This window comes from Leptinotarsa decemlineata, unplaced genomic scaffold (genome assembly GCF_025532065.1).
Source record: "Leptinotarsa decemlineata unplaced genomic scaffold, Ldec_3_MD MMD2_tig00000199_RagTag_RagTag, whole genome shotgun sequence".
Classification (NCBI taxonomy): Eukaryota; Metazoa; Arthropoda; class Insecta; order Coleoptera; family Chrysomelidae; genus Leptinotarsa; species Leptinotarsa decemlineata.
Genome location: NW_027412544.1, coordinates 13,874,349 through 13,901,693, shown reverse-complemented (window position 1 = coordinate 13,901,693; position 27,345 = coordinate 13,874,349). Strand labels below are relative to the sequence as shown.

General features: G+C 33.2%; 2 protein-coding genes across 3 annotated transcripts; one reads left to right on the top strand and one right to left on the bottom strand.

Moving 5' to 3' along the window:
- Positions 1 to 383: 383 nt before the first annotated feature.
- Positions 384 to 27,140, bottom strand: LOC141481451 (waprin-Thr1). 2 transcript variants are annotated; one of them, XM_074172988.1, is made up of 4 exons: positions 26,983 to 27,140; positions 26,860 to 26,922; positions 2,310 to 2,474; positions 384 to 573 (listed from the first exon to the last, which is right to left on the bottom strand). In XM_074172988.1, exons 1-4 carry the CDS (start codon positions 26,984 to 26,986, stop codon positions 473 to 475), a joined length of 333 nt encoding a protein of 110 aa, XP_074029089.1. In that variant the 5' UTR covers positions 26,987 to 27,140; the 3' UTR covers positions 384 to 472. The 2 variants fall into 2 exon arrangements, with proteins under 2 accessions (XP_074029089.1, XP_074029090.1); XM_074172989.1 differs by lacking the exons at positions 26,860 to 26,922; positions 26,983 to 27,140 and adding an exon at positions 3,831 to 3,979.
- On the top strand, positions 8,048 to 10,291 carry LOC141481450 (uncharacterized). Its single transcript, XM_074172987.1, has 2 exons — positions 8,048 to 8,299; positions 8,678 to 10,291. Exons 1-2 carry the CDS (start codon positions 8,211 to 8,213, stop codon positions 8,928 to 8,930), a joined length of 342 nt encoding a protein of 113 aa, XP_074029088.1. The 5' UTR covers positions 8,048 to 8,210; the 3' UTR covers positions 8,931 to 10,291.
- Positions 27,141 to 27,345: the final 205 nt, after the last annotated feature.

Genomic DNA, 27,345 nt, shown 5'->3' with positions numbered 1-27,345 from the left:
TTTTAGATTTGCGTTTATTCTGTTCTTCTTCCAGGGCATTTTTTTCTGGTGTGTCAGTTAGAATGACAGATTTTTGTTTTTTCCCCTATTCGTGTTCTTGGAAGCCGCTTTGCTCATAAGATATATGTTATTTTGATGAGCAACATTATCTAATAAACACTGAAAAAATTAAATGAGAGATTCTTGGATAGTGTTAGATATTTATTATTGTCAGGTTTATTATTCAAAAAACAACTTTTAGTAACCACATTCAAAAAATATTATTGATAATTACTGAAAACCTAATAGAAAGTTGATTCCGTTCTATTTATACTTATTTCAATTTGCTAATATGTTTTCATTTCGATCAGACAAATATTTGAAATGAAAATGATGCAAGAAGAGTCGATTAAGTATATATTTTATCTAAATCTAATCCAATAATAAATATAAAAAAAAATATACAAAGACCATTTTTTTATACTCATAAAACTTATGTACGAACACACTTCTGACGTTTCGTTGTTTTATCGAAATCGCATTTCTCGAAGGAACTGCATTTTACGTTTCCACAGTAGCTACCCAGTGCGGATTCTGAAAGTAAAATTAGAAAATAGGAAGTAAAATAAGGCTATTTTTCACTAGAGTATCATTTTGGGATGAATATTCGGAAATATTTATATTGCCGTTATTGTAAAATGCATTTACCACAAAATTTTAATTCGTATATGGTTGTATGTTATTACGTTGTGTTTCCCAAAATGAGTTCTGAGTACCAATTAAGATTATTTACTTCAGCACGAAGGAATTTTTTTGAAAGGACCATATTTATATTGGACAATGTGAATAGAAATAAAATAACTCAATGAAATACCCCAACCCATTTTCATATACACTTTCAGTCACAAGCACAAGATGAAAACCTAGGTTAAACCATTTCATCTTATTGGCCACCTCTTTTATGAGGTACTAGTTGTTGCCTTCGGCTTCGCCCGCGTAGAATTTGTTTGTCACATTAAAATTCATAACAGACCATTTCAAACAAATAATTACAATACATATTTCTTTATTAACTCAAAACTTAAGGTTTCCAACTGCGAAATTGACGAAATGCAATACTATCTTTGAACCCCTATTTTTCCCCTTCGGGGATGCAGTAAGTAATGAATATGTTACCTATAAAGAAATTCGCCAAACTAACACAACCGTCAACTAAGTCATTACTCATGCGTCTGCCCGCGTTCGGGCCACGTTCTCGGCGATGGCGCTTCATCGCTCATAACTTCTAAGTAATTAGTATAAAAAACAAAGTGTATCTATATTAAATACTTAAAACGATAATTGTATCAATTTTCATAAGAATTTGACAGATATTCTAAAATGTGCATTGTAAAAAAAGTATCCAATTTATTTGTATTTATGGCTCACCTTTTTCTCGATAGTCAAATAATACTTTCTCTAAATATCGTAGTACTTGTATTCCTTATGGAAATGCGATAGCAGTTCAGCAGAAATCATAAAACGCACCGAGAGCGACATCTATGCAAATATAGCGTTTTATGATGGATTTATGCCGCTGCAGATGACATTTATTTGAAAAAATCGAGTCAGAAAGTCTATAAGGATGTCGTTTTTCAAAGTTTTCAGAAGGTGTAATTCGAGGTTTATTAAGTTGAATCCCAAAACGACAGGAAATTATAATTTGCCGTCCATCTCCGATATATACCGCTCTTGTTAGGATCAAGCAGACTAAGTCAGTCAAACATTTCCCTTGAGGGTTTGTATAAAAAGGGACCAAAGATAGTGTTGATGAACGTACTGTAAAACAGTGGTTGGCACCGATGAGCCACCCAAGCACTTCCCAAAGGCGAAAATTCACCATGAAGAGACCATGGTTACTGTATGGTGGTCAGCGGCTGGTGTGATTCACTATAACTTTCTGCAACCAAGCCAAAATATCACAGTAGTGGCCTATTGTCCTATTGCTGCGTCAGTAACAGCCTATATTGGTCAACAGAAAAGGTCCGATTCTGCTTCAAGACAACATCCGCCCCCACGTTTCAACGGTGAAACCTTCGCCAATCAGGACCAGCAAAAAGGCCTTCGCCGACTTCATTGGATCCCAAAGAAACAATTTTATGTTGACGGAATTAATCAACTAGTGTTACGTTGGAAAAAGTGCACTAATTCAAATGACGCTTATTTTGAATAAATTGAATAAGAATTCACTGATATATCACAGTTTAAAGTAGGCTCATAAAAACCGAGAAAACTTTTGAAACAACCTTAAAAAAAATCAATATATTCAAATTGGAAGTCGATGTACTTACTACTATTCTGATTTTTGTATCCATTATTTTGATTGTCCTTGTGATTCGCTGGAACGCAAGATTTTGTATTACAAATATTAGAACAGCACTTTCTTCCAAAACATTCGCTATCTTCTTTGCATTTTGGACTACAAGATGTCATACTGCTTGATAATGGGCAATTTGCTGAAACACGTAAACAATATTATTTAAATTTTTTCAATAACCTTCCAAATTTTCAGCAGCTATAATTTGTTAACTATTATGATGCAATTAATTTTTCTTCATTTTCATTATTTTAATATTAACATATGTCACAAAAAAAATTTGAAGCTTTGTAACTTCTATTTATTATATGCGAGCGCTTTCGAGAGCTGGTCGTGTTATATTCTTCAAGGCTCCACTCAAACAGTTTAAGGCAACGTACCGCGCGTTTCGTCTTTTTTACAGTCGCCATACTCGTTCTACTAAGAGGACTGTTCGCAATATTGTGGACAAATTTGAGTCCACTGGGTCAGTAAATGATTGACCAGCATTCGTCGACAAAACACAAGCTCTGCCAAAATCATTGCTGCTGTCTGTAAGAGTGTGCAGGAGAATCCGAGGCAGTGGATTTCACGTCGCTCACAAGAACTTGGCCTTTCGTAGACCACAACTTGGCGAATTATGCGTCGTAACTTGTATCTGTACCCATAGAAAATTCAACTGAAGGTTGAAGGTTAACGATCTTAGACAACAACGTGTGTTCGCTGAATGGGCTCTGGAGCCCATTCAGCGAACATGGATCAGTTCGCAACTGGCCCAAATTTTTATCGAAAAATCATCTTCAGCGATGAAGCTCATTTCTGGATGAATGGTTACGTTCAATGCATCCCGAAATGTCACCGTTTGGTGTGGATTTCGGGATGGTGGCGAAATATAGTGCTCTTTGAGAACACTGTCAACGACGAGCACAACAGGTAGATGATTACCAACTTCTTCTGTCCTGAATTGGATGATCCGGATACCAACGACATGGAGTTTCAACAGGGCGGCACTACGTGCGACACAGCTCATGGTATATTGAATAGGGGAAGGTAGGGTAAAATGGCCACCCTAAGCTTTGAACCCAGGTCAGAGGAATAAATGTTAATTTTTTTACAGTTTGTTTGTTTATTATTATCCGTGTACTTATTAAGTTTCAAAATTATATTGTTGACAGACCAATATTCTCAAATTATATTGTTCACAGACCAATATTCTGAAATTATATTGTTCACAGCATAATTTAAGATGGTAGTCGAAATGGGAAATTGACTACTTTACCTACCCTGGTCGGGTAAATCGCATATACAAATTCATAAATGGGTAAAGTGGCCTACTTTAACTAAAACATCAAAATTATGTTATTTTAATAAAGATTTATTAAAATTTCGCATGAAAAAAATATTCAACTTAAACAACAGTTTCATAACAGTTTTCAACTTGAAAAGTATTATAATTATACATATTAATTCATAACAATCAACAGATTTTAATTTTTAATAATATAAATATACTTACGTTTACTTATCATAAACAGTCTTCATTTATTGAATAACAGCCTTTTATATTAATTGCAAAAATCAAGTGTTAACTTGATAGCTCCTTCTCAATTATTCATTAATAACAAATCAAATCATTTTTAGTTACTAATCTATGGAATATAAGTAACAACCTCTTCATTTGTATTTGTTGATTCATAATCGTAATAGAAAATATTCTTGGGAACAAAATTATCATCGTTGTCATCACAACCCGAGCACGCTTCATGGGCCCATCGCTCACAACTAGAACACTATATCCAACCAAACTTCACCATAGTAAAAGCAATCAGGGTCATCATCGTCGTCAGTATATTTGTCACTTTTCTTTTTAGCATAGTTCGTGCCACGTTTTTTGGTTTTGAGTTTTTTGTTAGTTTCAGTTGGGGTGGGTTCAATAGTAGCTTTTTTCACTCTCTTTGTAGCTTTTTTTTGTTTTTGCTGTAGTTTTTCTTCTTGCAACTCATTTTTATATAGATTGCTGGTTAAAATTACCGTACGTTCTCTCTTTCTATTCACATTTCTAGTCTTAGGCATTGCTTTGGGAATCGGAAATATATTGCAAGGCGATATTGCAAAGGATGTGGTGGGTTGTGGGTTCAAGTAAGGATAAAATGTTGGTGGAGTAACTGCAGCTGGTGTTATCTGGGTAGTTATATTAACGTCTTGATTCAATGTTGACCGGTTGATTGGTGTTGAACTTTCTAAACTTCTGGTGTCTTGTTGTTGTTGTTTGGTACCTTGGAAGCTGTCTGACTTGTCCATTTAGTCCAAGTCTCTATCTAAGATAGGTAGTGGAGTTTTTGTAGTGCGTCCTCCCAGGCATATTGTAGTAGAGATGCAGACTTTGCTATATCAGGTGTCGCATTGTCACGATCAGTCAAATTTTGTTGTCGTTTCTGCTCAGCAAGAACGTTACTAGTGTTGTTTGCTGGCGGCTCAACAAGAACGCTATCTGTGGGATCTGCTGGCGGTACAAAAAGAACGTTATCTGTTGTATCTGCTGGCAAGAAATCATGATTCTTGAAGACGTGGCGATCCATTGGCTCTATCCCACATTTACGGAAACCATTGATTGCATCTCCAAAGAGTTTGCTGAATTGGAACACAGTCAATGCTCTTCCTGGGTTATTGCAAAGATATTTCTCAACTGCGAGGACATAATATTTATTCACAGTATCCATAAAAGACACGTCTAATGGTTGTAGCCTATGACTGCAGTGTGGAGGCAGATACAAGACACTTATGTGGTTTATTCGAAGTTGCTGACTAATAGGACATGTTTCATTTAGAATAACTGTTTTTAATCAACGCAGCAACTTTTCGGGGTTGATTAGACATCTACACTTGTATAGATTCCAATATCAATTATACATTTTTCAATATATGTCGAGTTATTGGCTAAAGAAGTAGTTGTTTTCTGTCAGAAAACATATATAAAGATATAGTCAAAATGCATTTACACAATTACTTTTTTACTTCTTCAAGTCCTAAATAGTACTACATAATTCAAAAAGAATAGGCTCTACTGATTCTCGAATCTTAAGTGATGAGTTCGATTAGGAATATTTTTAATAATTGGCTCTTAATATAATCGAATCGGCAAACTCGTCCGCCATCTTGAATTCTCAAATCAATAAATCTCTGCCAAAAAAAAAATCTGTTTTTCCGTTAGTCAGCTGTCGCCCCCATACGAACAACAACTCTCAGAAGTTGAGAAACTTGTGCGAGCTAAGGACTAACGAGGTCTTACCTTTTAACGTGTGATCCCTTACATTAAATGAATATGCTATATTCATTTAATCACTACAAAGAAATTTCGCATTGATTCGTACCATGGTTCATGAATAACAAAACTCGTTCTTCATCTTGTCTTTTTTCTTGTTGAAATGAAAATATATTTTGTCACATCCGAATATGAACATCTGCCGATCCCATGAATTTTTAAAATCTACTTGAAACATAGTTCATCATTGTCCAAATGATCTGGGTTACTTGAATAATTCACAAATGCAAAATTATCATTTGTACAATTTTCTCAGGTGCCCAACATGATTTTCATCGAATGTATTTTTTTGAGCAGTTTATATGAATAGTTGTTATGTTGAGCAGTGTTTAGACGCTTTGGTTGAGATTGTAGTAGGGAGAAATGTCATTAGTGTGCAAATACGTCAGCATTGTAAAAACTGAAACTCTTGGACACCAACATCAAAGGGACCGACGCTAAGTGGGACTACTGTATATAAGTATACTGTGCACGAGCGATCTGTTGGCATGATGATGTGAACTGGCCATCGAGATCGTGCGACTCGACCCCGTTTGACTTTTTCTTGTGTATCGGTAATTGGTCAAATTGAACCTGATTTATGAACCAGAGTCATGGAAAATTGGACGTTTCGGATGGGCTCCACCAAGAGAAGCCGCGGCAAACATTTGAACGATGATATATTCCACACATAATTACATTAATAGGTCTTTCAAACGAATAAATAATTTCGATGATAACTCACACAAACTTTGTTTTATTTGAATGTAAATATAAGATGCGCTCAATGAAAGACCCATAGAAATGTTAGATGAAGGTGACAACTATCCTGCGATTACTCTGAAGTTTGCAATGCAATGGGCTTAAGATAACGAATTTGATAGCCACAAAGTTGTTAGTCTGTTAACTCAGAAACCGTGCTTTTGAAATGAAAACTTAATAGCAGAAGTGTATAACAGACTTTTTCTAAAAGAATTACCTTGTTTTTTTATTCCATGTTAAGTGCGCAAATTTCTGAACTGACTTCAAATTTTTACTTCAATAAATGAAACTCCAGTTGGAAATGTTTTATTTTCTATTGAAATATTGAATACTATAATCCGTACGCCTCAATAATTCGCAGGGAATCTTGTTTTTCCCTATCCGGAATAGCACGCGGGCGATTAGCTAGCGGCGAGCCTGCGAGTGTTCATCCGTTGTATGTTCTTTAACGGTCGACGTTTCTTCATCATCTCAGGTAGCATTATCAAAACTTGTTAGGGATATCCCCTATGTAGCAGGGGCAGTAACAAGCCTTGATAATACGTCGACTTTTGAGAGCACATAACGGAAAAACACTCATAAAAAAATCATATATCATAATCAGTCAGAAGTATTTTATAGTAATAAAAGGAGAGAATATATAAAAATAAATGAATGAAATTCGAGCCGGACCTACGTAATATTATAAAATAATGAATATTGTAAATTGAATCTACAAATCGACATGTTCCAACTATTCCATCTCAAAAAGTTTGGTGAACATTTTAAAATACTTTTCTTCATCTAAAGTGTACCTACCGGTTCTGAATTAGTTATTTAAATGCAAATTATTTTTTGCTTCAGAAAAACCTTGACCCGTTTAAGTGGGATTACCATGAACGCGTTAGGTGTGGTAATGGTGGTTGTGTTCGAGTTACATAACAATCAAGAAGAGAAGATATGTGAAGATTATATACGTTGCTATTTATTTATTCGCAACTTGAAAATCTGTTGCTAGGCAGTTTAATATTACATGTCCAGAAACTTTTCCACCTAGTGATTATTTTATTTCCACTGACGATAGAAAATAACAGCCTATTTATCCATCTTTTTTTGCACCGTCAAAGCACTATCATATAGGTACTATCGATACTATGTGCCACTGAAGTTTTACATTATTTTTGTAGGTTGTTGATAAAATAAGTAGTCAAAATATAACTTGAAACTTCACACAATTTCACTTGTTACTATATCAACTGAAATCTGAGCTAATCTTCAAACTAACTGTTCTTCTTTGCCAATCGATACGTTCAAATTTATAGTCAGGGCTAATATTATAGTACATATATTTGTTATTGCATTTTTACACAATTTTCGTCTGTTCGACTGTAGGAAAATATGTTCTCAATTAAAATAAAAGCTGATTAAATTTTCTATAAAATTGTTGCATACATATACGAACTTCCAACAATTTTCGAAACATACGTAGGTAATTAATTTTCAGAAATATGTCAAAAATAAAGTTGTATAGCATTAATTTTACTCAATTTTATAAAATACTTTTGTACTTCATTTTCAACTGGATCAAAATTTCAACATGTTTTTATCATTTTAACTTTCATTGCATTATTATAAATCATACAAATAAGGTAATGGAACCCATTTCTGACATACATCCCATAACTGACACTTTCGTGTCAGAACTTTGAAAAATAAGCAATATTAACTAATAACGGCAATGCTGGATGTATCAAAAGTAATTCTGAACTATTTTAGTGCCGCGGTTAGCTCCACTGCTTCTCCACAATGAATTGTCTCAAATACCTTTTAATTTTCTAACGTAACATTCGTTCTATGGCTTGTGAAGCGGTTTCCCTTGATCAAATTGTTAAGGACAATAAAATAGTATTTAACCGTTTGCTGACAGAAATTGATGATTGCAGGTAACTTTATTATTTACTACTATCAATAAAGATCTTAGAAATGCAATTGTATCAAACCTAATCACTTACTGATGAATTCTGGAGTTAGAAGATGGGTGTCAGCTAAGGGATACCATAAGATCATTGAGTATCCATTATCTGACATGAATGTCAGATATTGGGGTCGTCAATTTCCAATAGAAAAGTGGTGACAAATAGGTTAAATAAATTCCTTTTTGATGTGAAACACATTGGTGGTTGAGATAAATCGAAATTAATCTCTGTTCCAGTAGCTGATATTGTCAGATATTGGGTTCGACACTGTTAGATACTAGTTATTGGATTAAGGAACTTATGCCCTTCCATGGTTGATCTTTCACTTTTTATTTTGTTTTTTAGAATCACAATGTCACCTAAAGGTAACACAATATTGGTGAAAAAAGGAGCATCAACAGTGTATAACTTCTCTGCTAATAATAATAAGGAGTATATGACTGCTTTATTGAATGCAAACGCAGTTGGTATGATCGCTCCTTCAATGGTTATTTACAAATATGAAAGGTTATCTCCACACGTAACCAATAAAATGCCTGCTGGTTGGGCCATTGGTAAAAGTGGCCAACTTTTTTCTGCCATGGTTGATAGAAAATAATATTGTTCTGCCAATATTTTTTTCCGTTGATGGTCATTCCAGTCACTTAACCTTTACGCTACTCACATCATTCAACCTACGGACATGGCTGTTTTTTCGTACCTTGAAAAGTGCTTGGAGGAATGCAGTTCAGCAGTGGAAAATTGTTGTCAATTACTCCAGATGTACTAGCCAATGGATTCAAATCAACTGGGCTATATCCACTTGATTCAAGTGCTAGCAAATACGAAAAATATTTCAAAGCAAATCATTCCCATTCTCTTGCCAATTGTAGAAGCATCATATTCAGAAAAAATAATTGAGAAAGAAACATTGATAGAATTTCGGAACACGATCGGAGATCACTGCAATGGTGATGTAAAGAACACATCCCTTCATTTTGTTTGGAGGCAGATAAAAAATGACAATGAAAAGATGTCACGAAAATCACCATTCCCTATGAGACCGAGCAAGCAACAGGAAGGCAATATTTAGAAATGAACCAATTGAAATTGAGACACTAGATGAGGAACAAATCAGCCCGTCTGCCAATATCATTCAAGAGCCTCAACCATATTCATCTGTTATTAATAATGAGGAAGTAACACCACTCAAAAATGTACCAACTCCTTTCAAATTTCAAAAAATGTTTTTTGTTTTGGCCTAAGTCAGATAAAAACAAGGTTAAAAAGAGATCGAAAGAAAAGTTGCCAGCAGTAGCAACATCCACCAGATGGAAAGAATATCACTTGAAGAAACAAAAAATCAGAGAAGATAATGAAAGAGCTGAACAGGATAGAAAACTACAAAGGGAAATGAAACAAAAACAGCAAAAAGAAAAAAATTAAACAAGTCAAAAGAAGAGTTTTGTAATCGTTTTCATCTGAATCGAAGAGAACTCCAGTTAGAATTTGAAGAAGAACTTTTATGAAAATGATGAACATTCGAATCTAATATATGATCCTAGTTCGCTTAGCGTTGGTGACCATGTAATAGTATCATATGAGGAGGACTATTTTCCTGGAGTTATTACGGAAGTGTATGAATCAAATGCATTGGTAATTGTTACGCAAAAAAGTCCTACCAACACCTGGAAGTGGCCTTAAAGACAGGAATCTGCTAAGGCCAATGAAAGAGGAACATTTCGTGTACCAGAATTTCTTGAATATTCAGATTATGTTTGAATTGTTAATACAATGAATGAATGAAGCTATTTCAACATATTTGCTCGAATGTGTCAGTTATTGGTTCATCTATTAGTTATTCCAAACATCACGTACTTATGGCAGTTATTGGAGAAAATATAGATCTGTATGTTACTAAGTAAAAAAAAAATTGAATAAACTTTTTAAAAAATCATCATCATTCAAGGACATTGAAATATGAATTTGCAATGAGCCGCTACTGCCTATTTGTTGAATGATCGGAAATATAAAATTTGATCAATTTTTTGTCAGTTATTGGTTCCTTTACTTCATTAGAAGTACTTTTATGAACTATTAATTATTAAAATATCAATGATATAATGGAAAAAATCACTCACGCTTCGTCATTGAAACATTTAACTCTGTCTTCGGTGTCATCTTTAGAATATTTTTAATATATTTTATCATCAATTCCACTATTTATTTTACCTTCTACATTATTTATTATTTCAACACCGTTGTTGCCATCGTCTTTGCAATTCGGGCACGTGACAAATTAATTCAATGATGATTTCAGTTTAACGGTGCTTTCCCATAACCTCACCTGCCACTATTACAATTATACTTTCGTAAATCGACCCAAAACTTTCCTCAAAATTTCGTCAAGAGAAACATCCAACTTCGAAAAAGTTTCAGAACTATTTAGTAATTCCTCCTCTCCCTACTATAGTGTACTTTCCAAACTACAAGTGTACTTGGTAAGTCCGGCAGCATGCTGCTCAACAGTTGGAGAGAAAATCGAGATTCTAGGCTTCATGTTTGCAAGTACCTTAATAAAAGATTTGTAGCGAATCTCGTTGAGGGATTGTTCTGTGGCTGAAGCACAATATCTCGAAAGAGTACTCATCAGCCCAGCTATATCAATGAATCAGGAAAAGTAGAACCTCTGGCAAATATATCAGCTAAATCTTGTGTGATGTTGGACTTCTAGTACATTTTGACAAACCCCACTTCATTCATATGATACGCCACGGAAGTTGAATCGGAGGCTGTGGATGCATGTAAGGATCGGTAGCCCGGCGGTTAGACGTCGGTGCTTTGTTCACTCAGTCAATCGAGCGATGTGTGAGTCGATGGTTCAAGCCGCAGGCTGAACGCTCGATATTTACTTGCTATCGGTAAAAGATAAGACCTCGTTAGTCCTTAGCTCGCACAAGTTTCGACTTCTGAGGGTTGTCGTTCGTAGGGGTGCGATAGCTGGTTGACAGAAAAAACATATTTCCAAACAAACAAACAAACATAACAAATGACATTGCCCTTCATTTCAAACTCCTGTTACAGCTGTTGTGAGGAATCTGTCTGTCTGTTTTTAAATCTGTTTTCCGTTAATCAGCTGTCGCCCCCATACGAACGACAACTCTCAGAAGTTGAGAAACTTGTGCGAGCTAAGGACTAACGAGGTCTTACCTTTTCACGTGTGATTCCTAACACATATAATAACTCCTGACTTTTCCCCTTCCTGGTTTTACCAGCATAATGTAGGAATCAGTTAGGTTGTGGCTTCTAAGAGATCAGCCAAGTTGACGACTTCTCCAATAATAGCCACCAAAATATTTTGCGATCTATTGATAGCAAGCTTAGAGCTTATTTACCTTTTTTTGCAACTGCATCATCAGCTGATACTTCGAAACATCGGCAAGAACTTCCCTTTGTTTTACTTTTATTCAATTTTTCAAACTGATATTGTTGCCCACACATTTTAGAAGCCGATATTGATGACCCTCTTCAACTTTTGTGATCACTATCGTGTCAGTGAACCCATCAAATACCTATCACTGTACAACCGCCCCATTATAACGGATCTTCAGAAATTCAAAATAACCATCTCAAATTTTCAATACAGTTATTTTTTTTTTCCAAATAATATTGTGGATTTATTATTATTACACATTTAATGGTACATCAACGACCTCATCAATTTCTTTAAAAAGGGTTATAGTGCTGACAATGCACTTCATTTCACCTTCTTCGAATAAAGCCAGAGAGTAGGATGTCAATTCATATTGCAATTGATTCGTAATACTAAATACGTATAGTTAAAGTCTATACGAAGTCAATTCAAATGGCAAAAAAACTAAATAGTTACCGAACATTTTGTGTGGGAGTTTTCATACATGTAGTATTCGTTTAAATTCGTTTAAATTCGTTTAAACTATACAATTGTGGTTGTATCCCATACAATTGTGATTGAAAATTTGATCCAGTTGAAAATGAAGTAGCAAAGGTGTTATATATGAAATTGAAGTAAATGTATCGTTTTGATAGTTTTTTCGAAAAACGGTTGTGGGAGTCACCAGAAGCAAATGTTTGAAAAAAGGGAGGCAGAAATGAAAAGGTGATGTTGACAACCTGACGTCACGTTACGTTTCGGGTCACTATCCTTGATGGCGTAACTTAAATGGGCAGCTGTGGATGCCACTGAAAAATATATGTTATCATTATCCACCAAGGTGATGAAACTTTTTAGAAATCGACCCACATACCGCAATATTTGGCTTGTCATAGTCGGCATCGACATAATGAGTTGAAACTCTCCTAAACTATGTGAGTAGTCAACAAACTCCGACCTCACGCGTTCAGATTACAAGCCTTGACAGACTTGACAAATAACTGAAGAAGCTATCGTGTAGCGAAACGCGTTTAAAATTAAATGTTTTGTGAAAATTCTTGAAATAACTATCATGAATAGTGTTATCCATGTTCATCAAATAACGGGCCAGAGAATTCATAATTTTCCAAAGTTTAATGTAGTATTTTCTCTGTGTAGATTCAAATCAGGCAAAGAACGCTTTTGTATAATTCCAGTTTCTCATACTCTCGTTGTCGATTCGAGAACAAGATGTTAAATTTGATAACTGAGACCTTCGATATTCAGAGCTCGAGTGAGATATAAGTAGGTAAATTTGTAATATTGGAGTCGAGTTCTAAGTTCTAGACCTAACTGTAATAAGTAGTCGGAGACGTTTTTATAATTAACGATAAGAACTACAAATTCAATAGCCCATAGCTAGCAAAATAATTGATGCATGAAACAAAAATTAAATTTATGCAATAATATATTATTTTTTGAAATAGCGAAAATGAACTGATTAAACTTTCATCAAAAAATTTCACATGTTCCGATATTACCAAAAATCTGCCATACCCTTCTCTGCGCGCGTCGAGAGAAGTATTGCAGTTCTGTTGTTTGGGAAAAGCGCTAGTTTTGCATCCATGCTACGCCAGAGGTTTCAATTTTACCTTTTATTTCAACATACTATTGTTAATTAAAATTGCAATCTGATTATTAATATACCATTTTGTCATCCATGATTATGGTTCAATCATTGGTTCATCAGTCCATCATTGAATCGGTAAATTTAAATTTTGAGTGATGTGTCATATTTCTGAAATGTTTTCTTATGAATTTTCATTTTTAAATAATAATTATTTGTTAATGGAATTACTGATGAATTGTTTGTTGGGAAAGGTGTTAGTGGTGTAAGAAACCATGATACTTCAAGTCAATTGAGGCTGTCTGACCCTGAGTCCTGTGGTTCAAAAAGAAACTATGCCCAATACGCTACTATTATCAGGCCTATCACTAGTTACCAGTTAAATAAAAAGAAAAAAAATTAGTGCTTTTAAAAAAACACTGAAGAAACCACAAATGTTTGTAGAAATATCTGCATATCTCTTTGTCAAGGATCTCACTTCAATGAATATATAATTCAATTTGAGTGTAACTTTCGAAATCCGTCAATAAAATTGGTCAAAATTTCAGAAATACAGGTTTTTAATCATAACATAAATAGAACAACTTTCACTTCAGAATAAAAACTGTGTGTCTGATATGGTCAACAAGAACGTCACACAATCAACATTGGTGACAACTATTTTCCACCAAAAAAACAAATTCCTCAACTTTTTTGCGTTTTAGTGGTCAGAGTTTCTTAATTATACCCAGTATACTCAACAATCCATTTTTGGATCAGTCAAGTAAATTTACTGAGGAAAACATGCTCGGATTTCAATACAGGGTAGCGAGGAAGTCCAATATTACCGTTGTTAGCTAAAATACGAAAAATCGTTACAAATCATACATCAATAGACATTACCTGAAGTCGACCGCTGTGTGAACCGGTGGTTCGAATCGCCAGGCCGGACGATCGATTTTCACTTCCGATCGTGCAACTCGTTCCGTTTAAAGGTAAGACCTCGTTCTTAGCTCGCACAAATTTCGAATTTTGAGAGTTGTCGTTCGTAAGGGTGCGACAGCTGGTTGACGGAAAAACAGACTTTAACAGTCATGGTGATTTGATTCCTACTTATGCAAATGCGTTACGGATTATTTACTAGCAATATCAGTTTCATTTGCAATTATTGTCCACTTTGAAATGGGTAGATTCTCTTCTACGATAAGTAAAACAGTCAATTGATGTTCTTCTGTGTAAGCAGTCTTGATTTTTTTCATTCTTTCCATAAACAACAAAACTATGATATTATTGAAATGGGGAGTGTTCCTCCTGACGAAAATCAAGTAGTTTTCATAAAAGAGCTCTAAAACAACGCATTTCAAACTTATCATTTCAACCTTTTTCTCTAAAAAAATATTCAAATACTTAAAAAAGAGGAATGAAATAGTGCATTCAACATTTGAAGGAATTCGTTTCTATTTCACCATTTGGCAACATCGGTTATAGCTAATAAAGGACAATGAATCTGTTACCTGTATGAGACAAACAAAGATGGCATATTTCAGAGGCATGCTGTTCTGTTTACTTATGTTCCGAGTTCCGAGACATTCTGTGACATATGACATTTTGTGCACCTAATCTATCTTCCTCTATATAAATAAATAACAAAACAACTGTTGTTTTCCTTTTTTAAATGTGCCAATGTGTGAATTAGAAACAAATCCCATATAAAATTAAAACCCAACATTTGAAACATCAATTTGAATACTTTCCGAAGTGAATTTGAAAAACTCATGAATTAAACTCAACTTTATTTTGTTCAAACTTGCATTTGCTGTAATAACCCAAATTGAGGAACATTCCCCATTGTTGTTCTATGTCAGTCGTAGCCTTCCTTGATAATACCACCAAAATTAGTATAATTTAGGTTTTAGATGAAACCGGTGAAAAACGTTATAGTTGCCAATTTGTAGATAATGAACACCTGACAACTCATACTTCAATATAGAGGTTATTACATTGAAAAATGAGATTTAGCGTTTCAAATATTGCGAAATTGGTGCTGTCATAACATAAGATGTAATTGTAGTTTATATCTCTTAAGAAGTAAATCTTTTGTGGTTGGTTTTTATAAAAACAATTATGTCCAACTACTCACTATTTCTAAACTAAATTTCTATGTAATCGTCTTCAGTCATCAACATAATAAAAATAAAATACAAACGTGAATTATCAGCCTAGGCTGCTTTTCAACTTAATCTTGAAATAAATCAGAGTACAATACAGAATACAAATAATATTCAAGAATTAGCGTATATAGAATCAAAAATACTTGAAAATACTAAATCTACTTATTTTAGAACAATTTATACTGGTGTAATTATAAAGTATAAAAGTATAAAAATTAAATTGGTGCCTAAATTTTTCTAAGATAAGATTTTCAATTTCTTCTTGAAATTATGCAAAGAAAAGTTCCAAAACTTCTTGGAAAGAGTGTTATGAAAATTTGGGTGCTGAGTATGAAAAAGAACGTTGGGACAGTGCACTTGAGTGTTTGGGAATAACTAGCATATTATTTTTTTTTGTGTTCACCCTATTGAGGTCTTCAAACATGATAAGAAGATACGTAGGTTTGCAAATGTTTAAACTTTGTGAGTCAAGGTAAGTAAATGGAGTTTTCGGAAGTTATCTAATTTGAACAATACGATCAATAGTGTCGAACGTCTTACTATAATCTAGTATAATCAGGTAAACTAGTTGGCCTTTGTCAATTGAAGAGAGAATATCATCGATGATATTTAGTAAAGACGTAGTGGTGCTATAAAATTTTCGGAAACCTGATTGAACCGAAGTTTTTTGACAAAATGCAATATTTGATGTTTTGAGATTAGGTCAAACACCTTAGAGAGAAGTCAAACACCTCAAACCAATAATGTTTGATTATTCTGTGGGATTACTACGCTTTAGTATGGGAATCACGTTAACTCGTTTTCAAGCTACAGGAAAGGTACAAGTAGAAATGAATAAATCAATAATATAAGCAAAATGGCCAGGTAGTGTAGTTTCTATATGAAGCAACTTCCGTAGAGATAGTTGATCCGATCCTGTAGCATTACTGGTGATAGCATTCAGGTGTTTCCTTACGGTGTCTTTGTCTATCTCGCGAAATTTGAAGTTGCGATTATTTTGAAAAGAATATTTATCAAGTAAAGATAATTGCTCTGGAGTTTTAGTGACGTGATTTGAATTTATAAAATGAGAATTCCATAGTGTGGGATTAATAAGGTTATATGGAAGTTCGGGTATATGGTATTCCATTTAGCCTTTGCATTTTCACACTGTGGAGTACAACAGTTAAAGAAGCATTTTTTTCGCGGCGCATGGCCGCAGTTGTTTAGTTACGTATGTCTTTGTTATGAGTGAAGTCAGTTGCTAATCCAGTATGCTTGAATTTGGTCAAGGCTCTATCTCTATCTTCATCATTTCTTTAATAGTGGGTGCCATCCACGGGGCTGAGCATTTAGTAGTTTTAACTCTTCTAACCGGATCGTGTTGATTTTAAAGGGCTATAAGATTATCGTACCGAAAAGTAAGTGCATCATTAGGATTTCCTAAATTATAAATATTACTTCAGTCGATGAGATAGAGATCTAGTTGAAAAAAATTAAAGTAAAAAGTCATCTCGATAAGAGATTTACTTAATGTACTTTAGGATCTCGATTGATTTGATAATACAACCGATCATGAGATGGTCAGAAATGCTTTGAATAACATGTGTCTCTACTGATTCAATGTCATCTGACTGGAAGCTCACTAGAATATCTATCAAGGTCTGACTTGTTGATGTGCGCATCACATCAACAAGTAGATAAGAATAGTCATCAACTGGTGGAGTTCGAAGGAATTAAGGAGGTCATAGAAATGTTCAGAATGTTTATCAGGAAGGAGTAGATTAATATTCAAGTCTCCAACAACAGTCAGAGAGTCCCAGGTGGGTACTAGATTTCCAACTGCATCTTCTAACCGGTTAAGAGATTGAAAAATATCAGCTCGGGGGACGGTATATAACTCCTGTTATATAACTTTCACTTCTGAATTTAACATCAATCCAAATTGTTCTAAATATTGGGATATTTGGGAAAAAATAATTTATAGTTTATGATACTATACGAGTATATGTAGAATCGTACACCTCTATTTCTGTCATTCCTATCTGCACGAATGGGAGTATAATTTCGTATGTTGAGTGTCTGAGCTTATGATTAAGCCAGGTTTTAGCCATGCCAATAATGTCGAGTCTCTCATTGAGCAAATGGTTACTGAATTGTGCGAAACCTGTTGATTGATAATGACCTTAAACATCGATTAGACTTAGCAAAATTTTATACAATCCAATACAGTGTGAAAAATTTAAGAATAAGAGAAAAAAGAAATAAAAACTAATCACAAGTAGAAGAAAAAGTAGAAAAACGTTATTATGTAGTATTATTATGAATAGATATCTGACTGTAATCGCCTCAGTATCATAGCATTTTTAGTGAAATTTCGTCCAATGTTACAGTCTGAAGCTTTATCAATAACAGAAATTGAGTTACTGCTTGATGTTTGGCGTGCGAAGATCGAATTCTCATTCAGTTCAGACAAAGTGAAGGTTTCCCCATCACTTACTAGCGTATTGTCCCTAAACTTAACCTCTAGTTCATTAGCCTTGGCAGTCTTCAAATGGGTAATTAGAGATTTTCTATCTTGTCTATCCTCAAATGATAGTCCAGTATTTTTCAGGAGTGATATTTTAGAAAATATTTCATATTTTTTCCAAATTGAGCTCAGGTCCAAAAAAAATGGATTATTTTTGACTTTGCGTTTAATAAAACAGATTTTCATTTCGTGCTCAGTCAGTGAGACTTTCAATTTTTCAGTGATAACCTGTATAACAAAATCCAGGACAGAAGAGGAATTTGTATTGTGTTCAAAAATTAAAATGGTGTTTTGCCGAAGACATCTGTCCAAGGTGCTGGAGTTTTGTCTTCAAAGCAATGTTTTCAGGTAATAAATTATTCAGTGATGATTTCAATTCGATAACACGGAATTGAAATTCTTTCTTCATTGATTTTACTTCAGCTTTGGTCTCCTCTGCGTCTTCACTAACTTTTGTCAACAAAGCATAAATGTCTTTGTTGGAGATATCCTTTTCAGAACCCATAATAAGTATGCCCCGCCACTGATACTGTTCGAGCGAAAATAAAATTAGTAGAGAAGGAAAAAAACTTTTGTCTGAATCTTAATATTTGTCAGTGGTCACAAAAAATATCCGGTTGATATTGGCGAACCAACAAAAAAGTACAATTCGTGACGTCAATATTGATTATTATATTTTTAAGCACGTGCATAACTCAATAAGGGATCGAACATGATTCCATCAGCTAGGGTCACATACAGAACACTTGAGAATAATAACGGAATTTTTACGATACATTTTACCTTATAAATATGAGATATATTAGAGCACGATACAGTTCAGTTTAGTGTTCACAGACACATCTCAAGTATACATTTTTATCGGAATATTTTAGTAAATTATAAATAGAGTGGCAATACCGCAATATTCATCAAATCGAAATAGCCTACTGTATGCAAAATTTCCGGCCGAATTTATTTATAATAATATAATAATAATAATAATATGTTTATTTGTCAATTGTTCACATGCTAATTTACATCGATTATATTATATATAATATACAAATAAATACAAATAAACACCAACACAGAACATCGCGAAAGCAGAGCTTGTATGCGATGAAACTGCCAAAATTTTCGATTAAAAAATTTACGTATTTTTTGAAATAAACTATAGCAACAAACAAAAAAGAAATACAGAAGAAATAATCTAGACAGTAAATAAAACTTTTGTATGTAGTAGTTAATAAAAATAATAATAAACAAAAAAAACTACAAACCATTGCAAACAACAGGATTTGCCAATACAAAAAAAAGAACAACATACTATGTTACTAGGACGTCAGGCTCTCAGTAACAAATTAATTTGATGTCGTTCGTCCAAAACGATTTTTTTAATTAATTTTTTAAATTTTTTAAAATGTTCTGCCTGTCGAATGGACTCCGAAAGTATATTATAGGCTCGACTAGCTGAATGCAAATGACTTCGATGACCAATTGTTTTGAGTGTCAGTTCTGTTTTGATCAATTTTTTTACTTTATTTCTAGTGTTATGTACGTGGTCTATATAATGCATGGTCTATATTATGCATGAAAAATTTGGTTTACAATTTTAAATATTTTTTTTGCTTATATTTTTTTGTGTTAACATTGTGTTAACAAATGACTGAATGATCTTTCATGAAAAAAACGGCGCTGTTGAACTTCCTTGTAATATATATCCTGTATTTCTTTGAATGTTGTCACAAATATTTGGAGAAATAGTCTGCTTGTGACAAACAGACAATAATGAAACAAAAACATGTATGTGCTAATGGAAAAGCCTCCTAACCAATTTTTAAGCTTTTTTTCAGATTTGAGTATTTTTTAATGGTAGTCAAAAACCCAGGTTGAGAGAAATTTCAATATTTGTTCATTAGGAATCAAAATCCAGTTCTTTGACGAGTTTCAGTCCAGGAACCAATTATAATATTTTTCAATAGTTGTTGAGAAATAGAGCATTTATTATAGAGTGTCTCATTTGTCTTCTTTGTACTGGATGAATCATTAAACTGGAGTTTGCACATCGATAGTGTCTGCAATAAACTGAACGAAGTATTTTTTGCGATTTAGTAAATGAAATACTGTATCAATCAACAAGGTCCATTGGCATGCTATGACTTATTCTCATAATTCGCTCAACATAATGTCTTGCGGTAGTGGCAGATATTTCAATAGGATATTTAAGCGCGAAAGCGCATTGTACGATTGATTTTCCACTTTTGCAACCAATAAATTACTATGACATGACACAATTACGAAAGGGTGGACTGATAGTTCGAGAATGTGTACGCCTAACATGCCTTCAAACAAAAGATCGCGACTAATCATTGTGCATTGCGGAGGAAGTAAAGGATGGGTTCCGAATTCTTTGAAATTATGTGGGAAAAAACTTGAGGACAGCAATATGTTGACTATCATAAGAACATGAAAGCTAATATTTTCGAGAAATGGTTTCAAAACACATTGATCCCAAATTTGGATGCGAATAATGTAATAGTTCTTGAAAACGCTTTCTGTCATTTGCGATAGCTCATCAAAGTACCGAATAAAAATTCTAGGAAAGATGAAATACAAAGTTTTTTAATGGATAAAAATTTGTATTTTGTATATTACTATTCCAAAAACCAACTACTTGAAGTTTTACAGACAAAAACATTTGAAAAAGTGTATGCCCTTGAGAGTATTGCTGAAAAGTATGGACACACCATACTGAGACTTCCCTCTATTTTTGTGTTTTCAATCCCATCGAGTTAATTTGAGGAAAATTGAAACAAAGCATCAGGCGTAAAAATAATTTTCCAGAATTTTATAAGACGCTAATAGAGCTAATTAAAGAAGAAGTATCTAATATTACCGAAGGAGACTGGCAGAAAAGGATTAAAAAAGTAGTTTTAGTGGAAAAAAGACTATATGGAGATTAGACACAACAATGACAGTGAATCGGAGAATATGCGGATGAGGAATTGTCAGAAGCTTTCGAAGAAAGTTAGTGAAGTGTTTTTGAAGCGATCAATTGTATATATATGAATATGAATATATATATATATATATATATATATATATATGTATATATATATATATATATGTATGTATATATATACATATATGTATATACATATATATATATATATATATACACATATATATATATACATATATGTATATACATATATATATATATATATATATATATATATATATATATATATATATATATATATATATATATATATATATACATATATTTTTGGATGATGCCACTAATTTTTCCTTTATTTTCAGTATTTTACTAGTAATGTAAGTTACAAAAAGGATTTGAAGCTCTCAAATAGAAGTTATAAAGCTTCAAATCCTTATTGTAACTTACATTAATAGTAATCAATTTTCTTACAGTGTAGGATTTGCCTCAACTTGGGGCTTCTTCCATGAGATGAAGCAGTTACTGATTAACAGTTTTTTTCAAATGAAGGTATCGTATATGCAGTGGATGCAGGATTCGAGTCACACGCATATTGCTCTTTGGGTTGGATTTTTCCTGCACTAACGATACAGTATTACCCCGAAACTGCTCTGCAGGTGATCTACTCGATTAATTTCAGCGGTGACTTTCACCTGGACCAACTAGAAACATCTGCAAGACTAACCTATGTGAGGTATCTTGCATAAATATATGTCGGATATAATTCAATGTAAACTTATAAGAATTAAAAGAATTTATCCATCTTCATTATCAAACCTACGATCAATTTGATATGATCAGTGTCAATAATAATAATTTAAAATTGATTTACATCAAAAGAAGAATTATAACTACAAATTATAATGTTTTCATTCGAATAGGTTAGATAAAGAAAATGGATAGTCTTTATCGAATTAGATTTGTTTTTCAAAAAGCTTATTTATCAAATGCAGTAATTTTTTCCCCTTTTTACATTTGTATTTATTCTTAAATTATATATTCTGATTATTTTATAAATCTATAGAAGGTAACAATCCTAAAAAAAACTATTTCAAATATAAATTGTCCTTCTCAAAATAAAATATTTAAACAAAATTAATTTTCACCATATTTCAATTATCTTCGCATCATAAGAATATATCATTGGAAAATTTATATTAATACCCCCAGTCTGACGCCTATTGATACTATCTTTATCGCAATATGAGAAAAAGTGTCGACCGCCTCTTCTGACATTGTTTATCGCAAGTCACTATTTTAATGGCTCGTTAGCTGCGTCCTCAAGTGGCATAGCGGGTAGAAATATCTCAGTGACTTAGAAGATGTATAATAGCAGTGCCACTTGCTTGAGATGACTATGTTACTTTCTTTGATGTACCGGCATGTTTGCATTCTTGAAATTCTTTCACTCTCAGACAATACCGAATGTACTATAATAACACAACCCCAAATATTAAGTTAACATATGAGAAAACAAGGAGGAGTTACCAATCTTGGATGTCTCAGATTCTCCCACACAGCACTAGATATTCTTGGAATATTCCCTGTATATCATAAAACGAACGTATACATTCCAAATATTCATAGAATATTCTTGGAATATATACATACCTTTAGAATATTCATAGAATATGCTTGAATGAATATTGCAGGATTATTCTCGAAAGAATGTGCATAGAATGTCTATAAATGGATTATTCTCCCTTGAATATTCTAAGAATATTGTCGATCGAATATACCATATGGTATATTCTTAGAATATGTCCCCACGGTATATTTTGGAATATTCTATACAATGGAATTTTGAATTATCTTATAATAACGTATTCAAATAATTCAATATTATTAAAAACAAAAATATTTGAAGATCTTAATCGAATGCATAACCTAATGTATATAACCCTGATAGTGTTAACCACTTTTTGAACTCAACGCAAAGATTCTGGATGAATTGCTCCAACAGCAACTGTTGGAAACGACAAAAAAATTTGAATGGGCCAATAAATGAACCAATTGCATCAATAAATTGGTTAATTCTCATCCTATTTGTCTTTTTGTATTTGAAATTATTTAATTACAAAGCGAAAAATCCTGGAAACAGAGAAATGGGGAAGTGAATAATTGGAGTAAACGTTTCTCATTGGTCAATTGAAGTGTAGCGCGCGACAGTCGAATAAGCTCTGTGAAAGCGGATTTCCTTTAATGCATGGTACATTTGCGTTTGCGTTAAATTCGACATTTGATTCAACATGGCGGTTGACGTGGCAGGTTCGCGTATGTAATGCATGATGTGTTGGTGTTATTATCAAAGTATAATTCTGTCACGTTCAGTGTACCATTTATAATTTGGGGTTGTCCAATTTGCAGTACAGCGAATAGTTTGATTTTGGATCTTCAAACAGGAGAGTTGCATCTATTCAGTCTTCAAGAAAAGTAAGTAAAATGCAATAGTATCGATAGTAAACTGAAAACGTAATGATTACTTTTCAACAAGACAATGCAAGTTGCTCTCCAAGTCATAAAATGTTGTAAATGTTCATGAGTAACCTATGCGAAAAATATCTATTTGATTTTTATTCCAGTTTTATTGTGCCACTTTCAAATAGTGATAATGAACGTTAATGTACATTTTGTTCCAGGTATTACTATTGAAACACTGGCTGATGCATTGTCGGACAAATATAAGGAAAACTATTCTGGTGAGCAAAGTTTGAATAACTTTAAGTAAGTGAAATTCATTGAAGAACCCATCATACCACTCATTTTAAATACTTCATTTGTGGGTTTATTTTTCTAAGTGAGAAACCTAACCTAACCTATTGATGTAATACACTTTTTCTTTTTCAATGAAATGATATATTTATTATTTTTTAATTAGTGCTGATGAATTCACAGAGTTGTTAATTTTAGTATATTTTTTAGTATACATTTGTTTGAGAGTAGGAACATCCTAATTTGAATACATTTCTAATATTTGTAATATGACAGTATTCAGGAATATTTTATTCAGTGAATAAATATTTTGAATTAGATTTTTTATTTTTAATATTGGTTGAAACGCCAAATATTTCAGTGTATATTGTTTTTAAAATATATTTGTTTATGAATATTATGTGTTTTATTACTTGTGTGAATCTTGTATCAAAATGCAATATATACATGCCTAATAGCGGTTACTCGTCACATTCTTGGAATATTCCAAATATTCCTAGAATATTCATAAAATATATTTAAAGAATATTCTATGGTGTTTCTCTATTGTATATTCCTACAATAAACTAAGAATATCCTGAATATTTTATGAATATTCCTCGGGTTCTATTCCTGGAATATTCTTAATAGAATATACCTTAGATATTCTAAGTATATTATAAGATATTCCAAGAATATTCCCAAGGAATATTCTTAAAATATATCAAAGGTTCGCCAGGAGCACTTCCAGAGAATATTCTCCAGAAGATATATATATCCATGGCATATTCATAGCATAATACAATATCCTTAAATGTATATTCATGAAATATACCTGGAATATCTATTGCTATGTGGGCTAGACTCTAGAATTTGATGTCTACAGAAAGAACACCACTATTTTCAGATATATTCCTGATAGCTTACTTGCACCATTGTCCACAACACAAACTGGTGGGTCTAAGCATTCTCGTCCGTATATACTTGTTACGTTCCCCTTGAGTAAAAAAAATGTACGATATTGACAAAAATGTTATCGTTATCAGGACCATAGCAGAAGCAACGGATAGGTATTCTTCAAATATTCTAGATAGGTTAATTAGAAAACGTAAATTCAGGAAGAATTTTCGTAAATCTTCGACTTTTCAGAAACACATAGGCTCAAAGTTTTTGTATGAACCAAAATACACTAATGCATTAGGTCGTATTTTCGAATCGTTGAACGTAAAAGTAGCCTTCAAAACTTCTTGCTCACTTCAACTAATGTTAGGTTAGACAATATATTGAAACAAATTTTCTAAAAGAACAATTCGTTTAGGCCAGTCTCAAATTACCTACACTGTAGGTTAAAAGAACGAATTGTTCTTCTAGATAATTTGATTTGCAGCCAGTCTCCAAGTATGCTCTCTCAGTTTGTGAAATATATTGGAAAATGAAAAAAGTTGAGGATATATGAAATAACTTGTAAGGACCGTATGATACTGGAGTTTTTTCCCAACACCAAATCGTTATTTTTAACACCTCGACACGTGTTTCGATCACCAAGTGATCATCTTCAAAGAGGAAGATTAAACAGTTTAATCTTTAAAGTTTAATCGTTAAAAATAACGATTTGGTGTTGGGAAAAAACTCCAGTAATATTCATTACTACACCAAAGGTTCCAAACAGTGCATCATAAGTGTAAGGACCGTGACAAAAGATATATCGGTCAGACTGAGCGAGATTAAAACTCATTTCAAAATCTAGTGTCCCTCAACACGCCTTGGAGAACGGCCATTGAAGACATAAAAACGGTCTGAAATTCTTGAGATCGGTACATGGATGTTGTCCAATGTCTGGTAACAGCAAAGTATGGCATGAGAACTATGGACAGTGACTCAAGTCCCATTCCAAACAGCCCAATGTATCCCTTTTTATGAACCACTCTGTTAAAATTTGCGGAAACTTTCACGCAAATTTTATGAAAATTTGTAACCAGCAATCATTGATTGCATGATTGATGTGTATTGGAAAATGAAAGTGTACCTATCCTGTTAAATATAAAAAAAATTCCTTATCTTCTGAAGACGCCAAGTTGGTTGGTGAAATGCCCGTCGAGAAGAGTATTGCATTTCTGGTGATTGGAAAAATTGTTTGTATTGGACTTTGCAAGAATGCTCCTACAGACATTCACAGTTTCAATTTGATATTATGATTATGCCAGTGACTAGACCCTAACTCTAGTGAGGCAATGCAAAAGAATATGTATGAATCAAATAAAACTCACCAATTCAATAAACAGGTATAAGAGACCGAAATGAAAAACGAATTTCTACACTTTGCTTATTCATATATCCTCGCAAAAATGAGACAATAATCTATCAATTCAAACTCCACCTTGAATACCAACAATGTATTTATGAAATTCAGGAATCTCAATATCTCGTTCGAAAGTTATTGGTATAATGAGACATTTTTAATTCGAATTGAAACATTATTTTGAAAAGTATCACAGCAATTTCATTAAAATCGAAAATAATACGCGATCTACAGTTAATGCCGCGTCTGTAAGTTGGGTAACTCCGGTGTCAGGTCTTCAAAAATAAAACCCTATCGTTGAAGAATACGAGTTTAGTCATTTACGTACTCTCTTCATATATTTGAACATCATGCCTTTATTAATTGTACTTTCAAACAAATGTTCTTCAGGTAATGAAATTAACTCAATTTGAGAATCGGTATTTTGTTCATATATCGATGCATTCGGCTGAGAATATTTCAGGAAATAATCTTTACGAATACCACTCGACCTAAAAATTTTCTCAGATAAATGTCCATTTTTTTGAATTCAAATTTTTATCTGATTAATACCAATTGAGCAACCAGCAATAGATGAAACCACCCGTTCGACGGACTGGCGGTTTTATCATGCTGGTTGCTATCACGGTATTGCTTAATAACAAAGTTTTCATTGAAAAATGAAAATTTATCGATAAAGTTTTGAGGTCTTCAGGTATCATTTTTGACTAGAGTCAGATAAAATGGCTAAAATTTTAGCTGAATGCTCTTCACACAAAGTTATTTGGACCGATTAGTTTCGTAGTTAAGTACTAGTATATTGGTAGGTAAAGACGCGGATAACTGCTAATTCTTGCAAATTCTTGCAAAAAATCACATAGTCAATATTTATAAGGCTATTGCAGAATTATGAACTTACGATCTAATCCAATTGCAACACCAACGCACATTATTGCCAAGCAACATAAAGCGAGTTTCACACCTGAAATTGAAATTGGGTAATTAAAAATCGCAACAATCGCAATAACAGAATGGATATTACCCATTTTATATGCGAACAGACTGCTTCTACCAACTACTGTTATTCGACTGAACTCGAAAACTTTATCGAGATGCAGACCAACTGTATAGTTGAATATTCTTTAGTATAAGAGTGAACGGATAATTCCCGGGGCAAATTGTTTCATAAACAACATAATGTTCTCAGTAATTACTTGCTTTATGTAGTTGTTTTACGTTGTAAAATCCCCGTTTAAATAATAAAGGTGATTCATCTAATCTCGGAAATTATATTATTGAAGAGAATTTGGACAGAGACGGCTCTGAAATTCCTGTAGAAGACGAAAGTACTTCGTAGCGTTCATTGTTAGAGGTATTTACTTCACATGCTTGGTTAAACTTTTAT

Excerpts from the sequence above, each read along its gene's own strand:
- LOC141481450 (XM_074172987.1), top strand. The coding sequence starts at position 8,211 with ATGGCTTGTGAAGCGGTTTCCCTTGATCAAATTGTTAAGGACAATAAA. Across the intron at positions 8,300-8,677 it reads ACAGAAATTGATGATTGCAG|AATCACAATGTCACCTAAAG; the intron begins GTAACTTTATTA and ends TTTGTTTTTTAG.
- LOC141481451 (XM_074172988.1), bottom strand. Across the intron at positions 2,475-26,859 it reads TGTTGCAATTGGATTAGATC|CAAATTGCCCATTATCAAGC; the intron begins GTAAGTTCATAA and ends TACGTGTTTCAG. Across the intron at positions 574-2,309 it reads ATACAAAAATCAGAATAGTA|AATCCGCACTGGGTAGCTAC; the intron begins GTAAGTACATCG and ends TTTTACTTTCAG.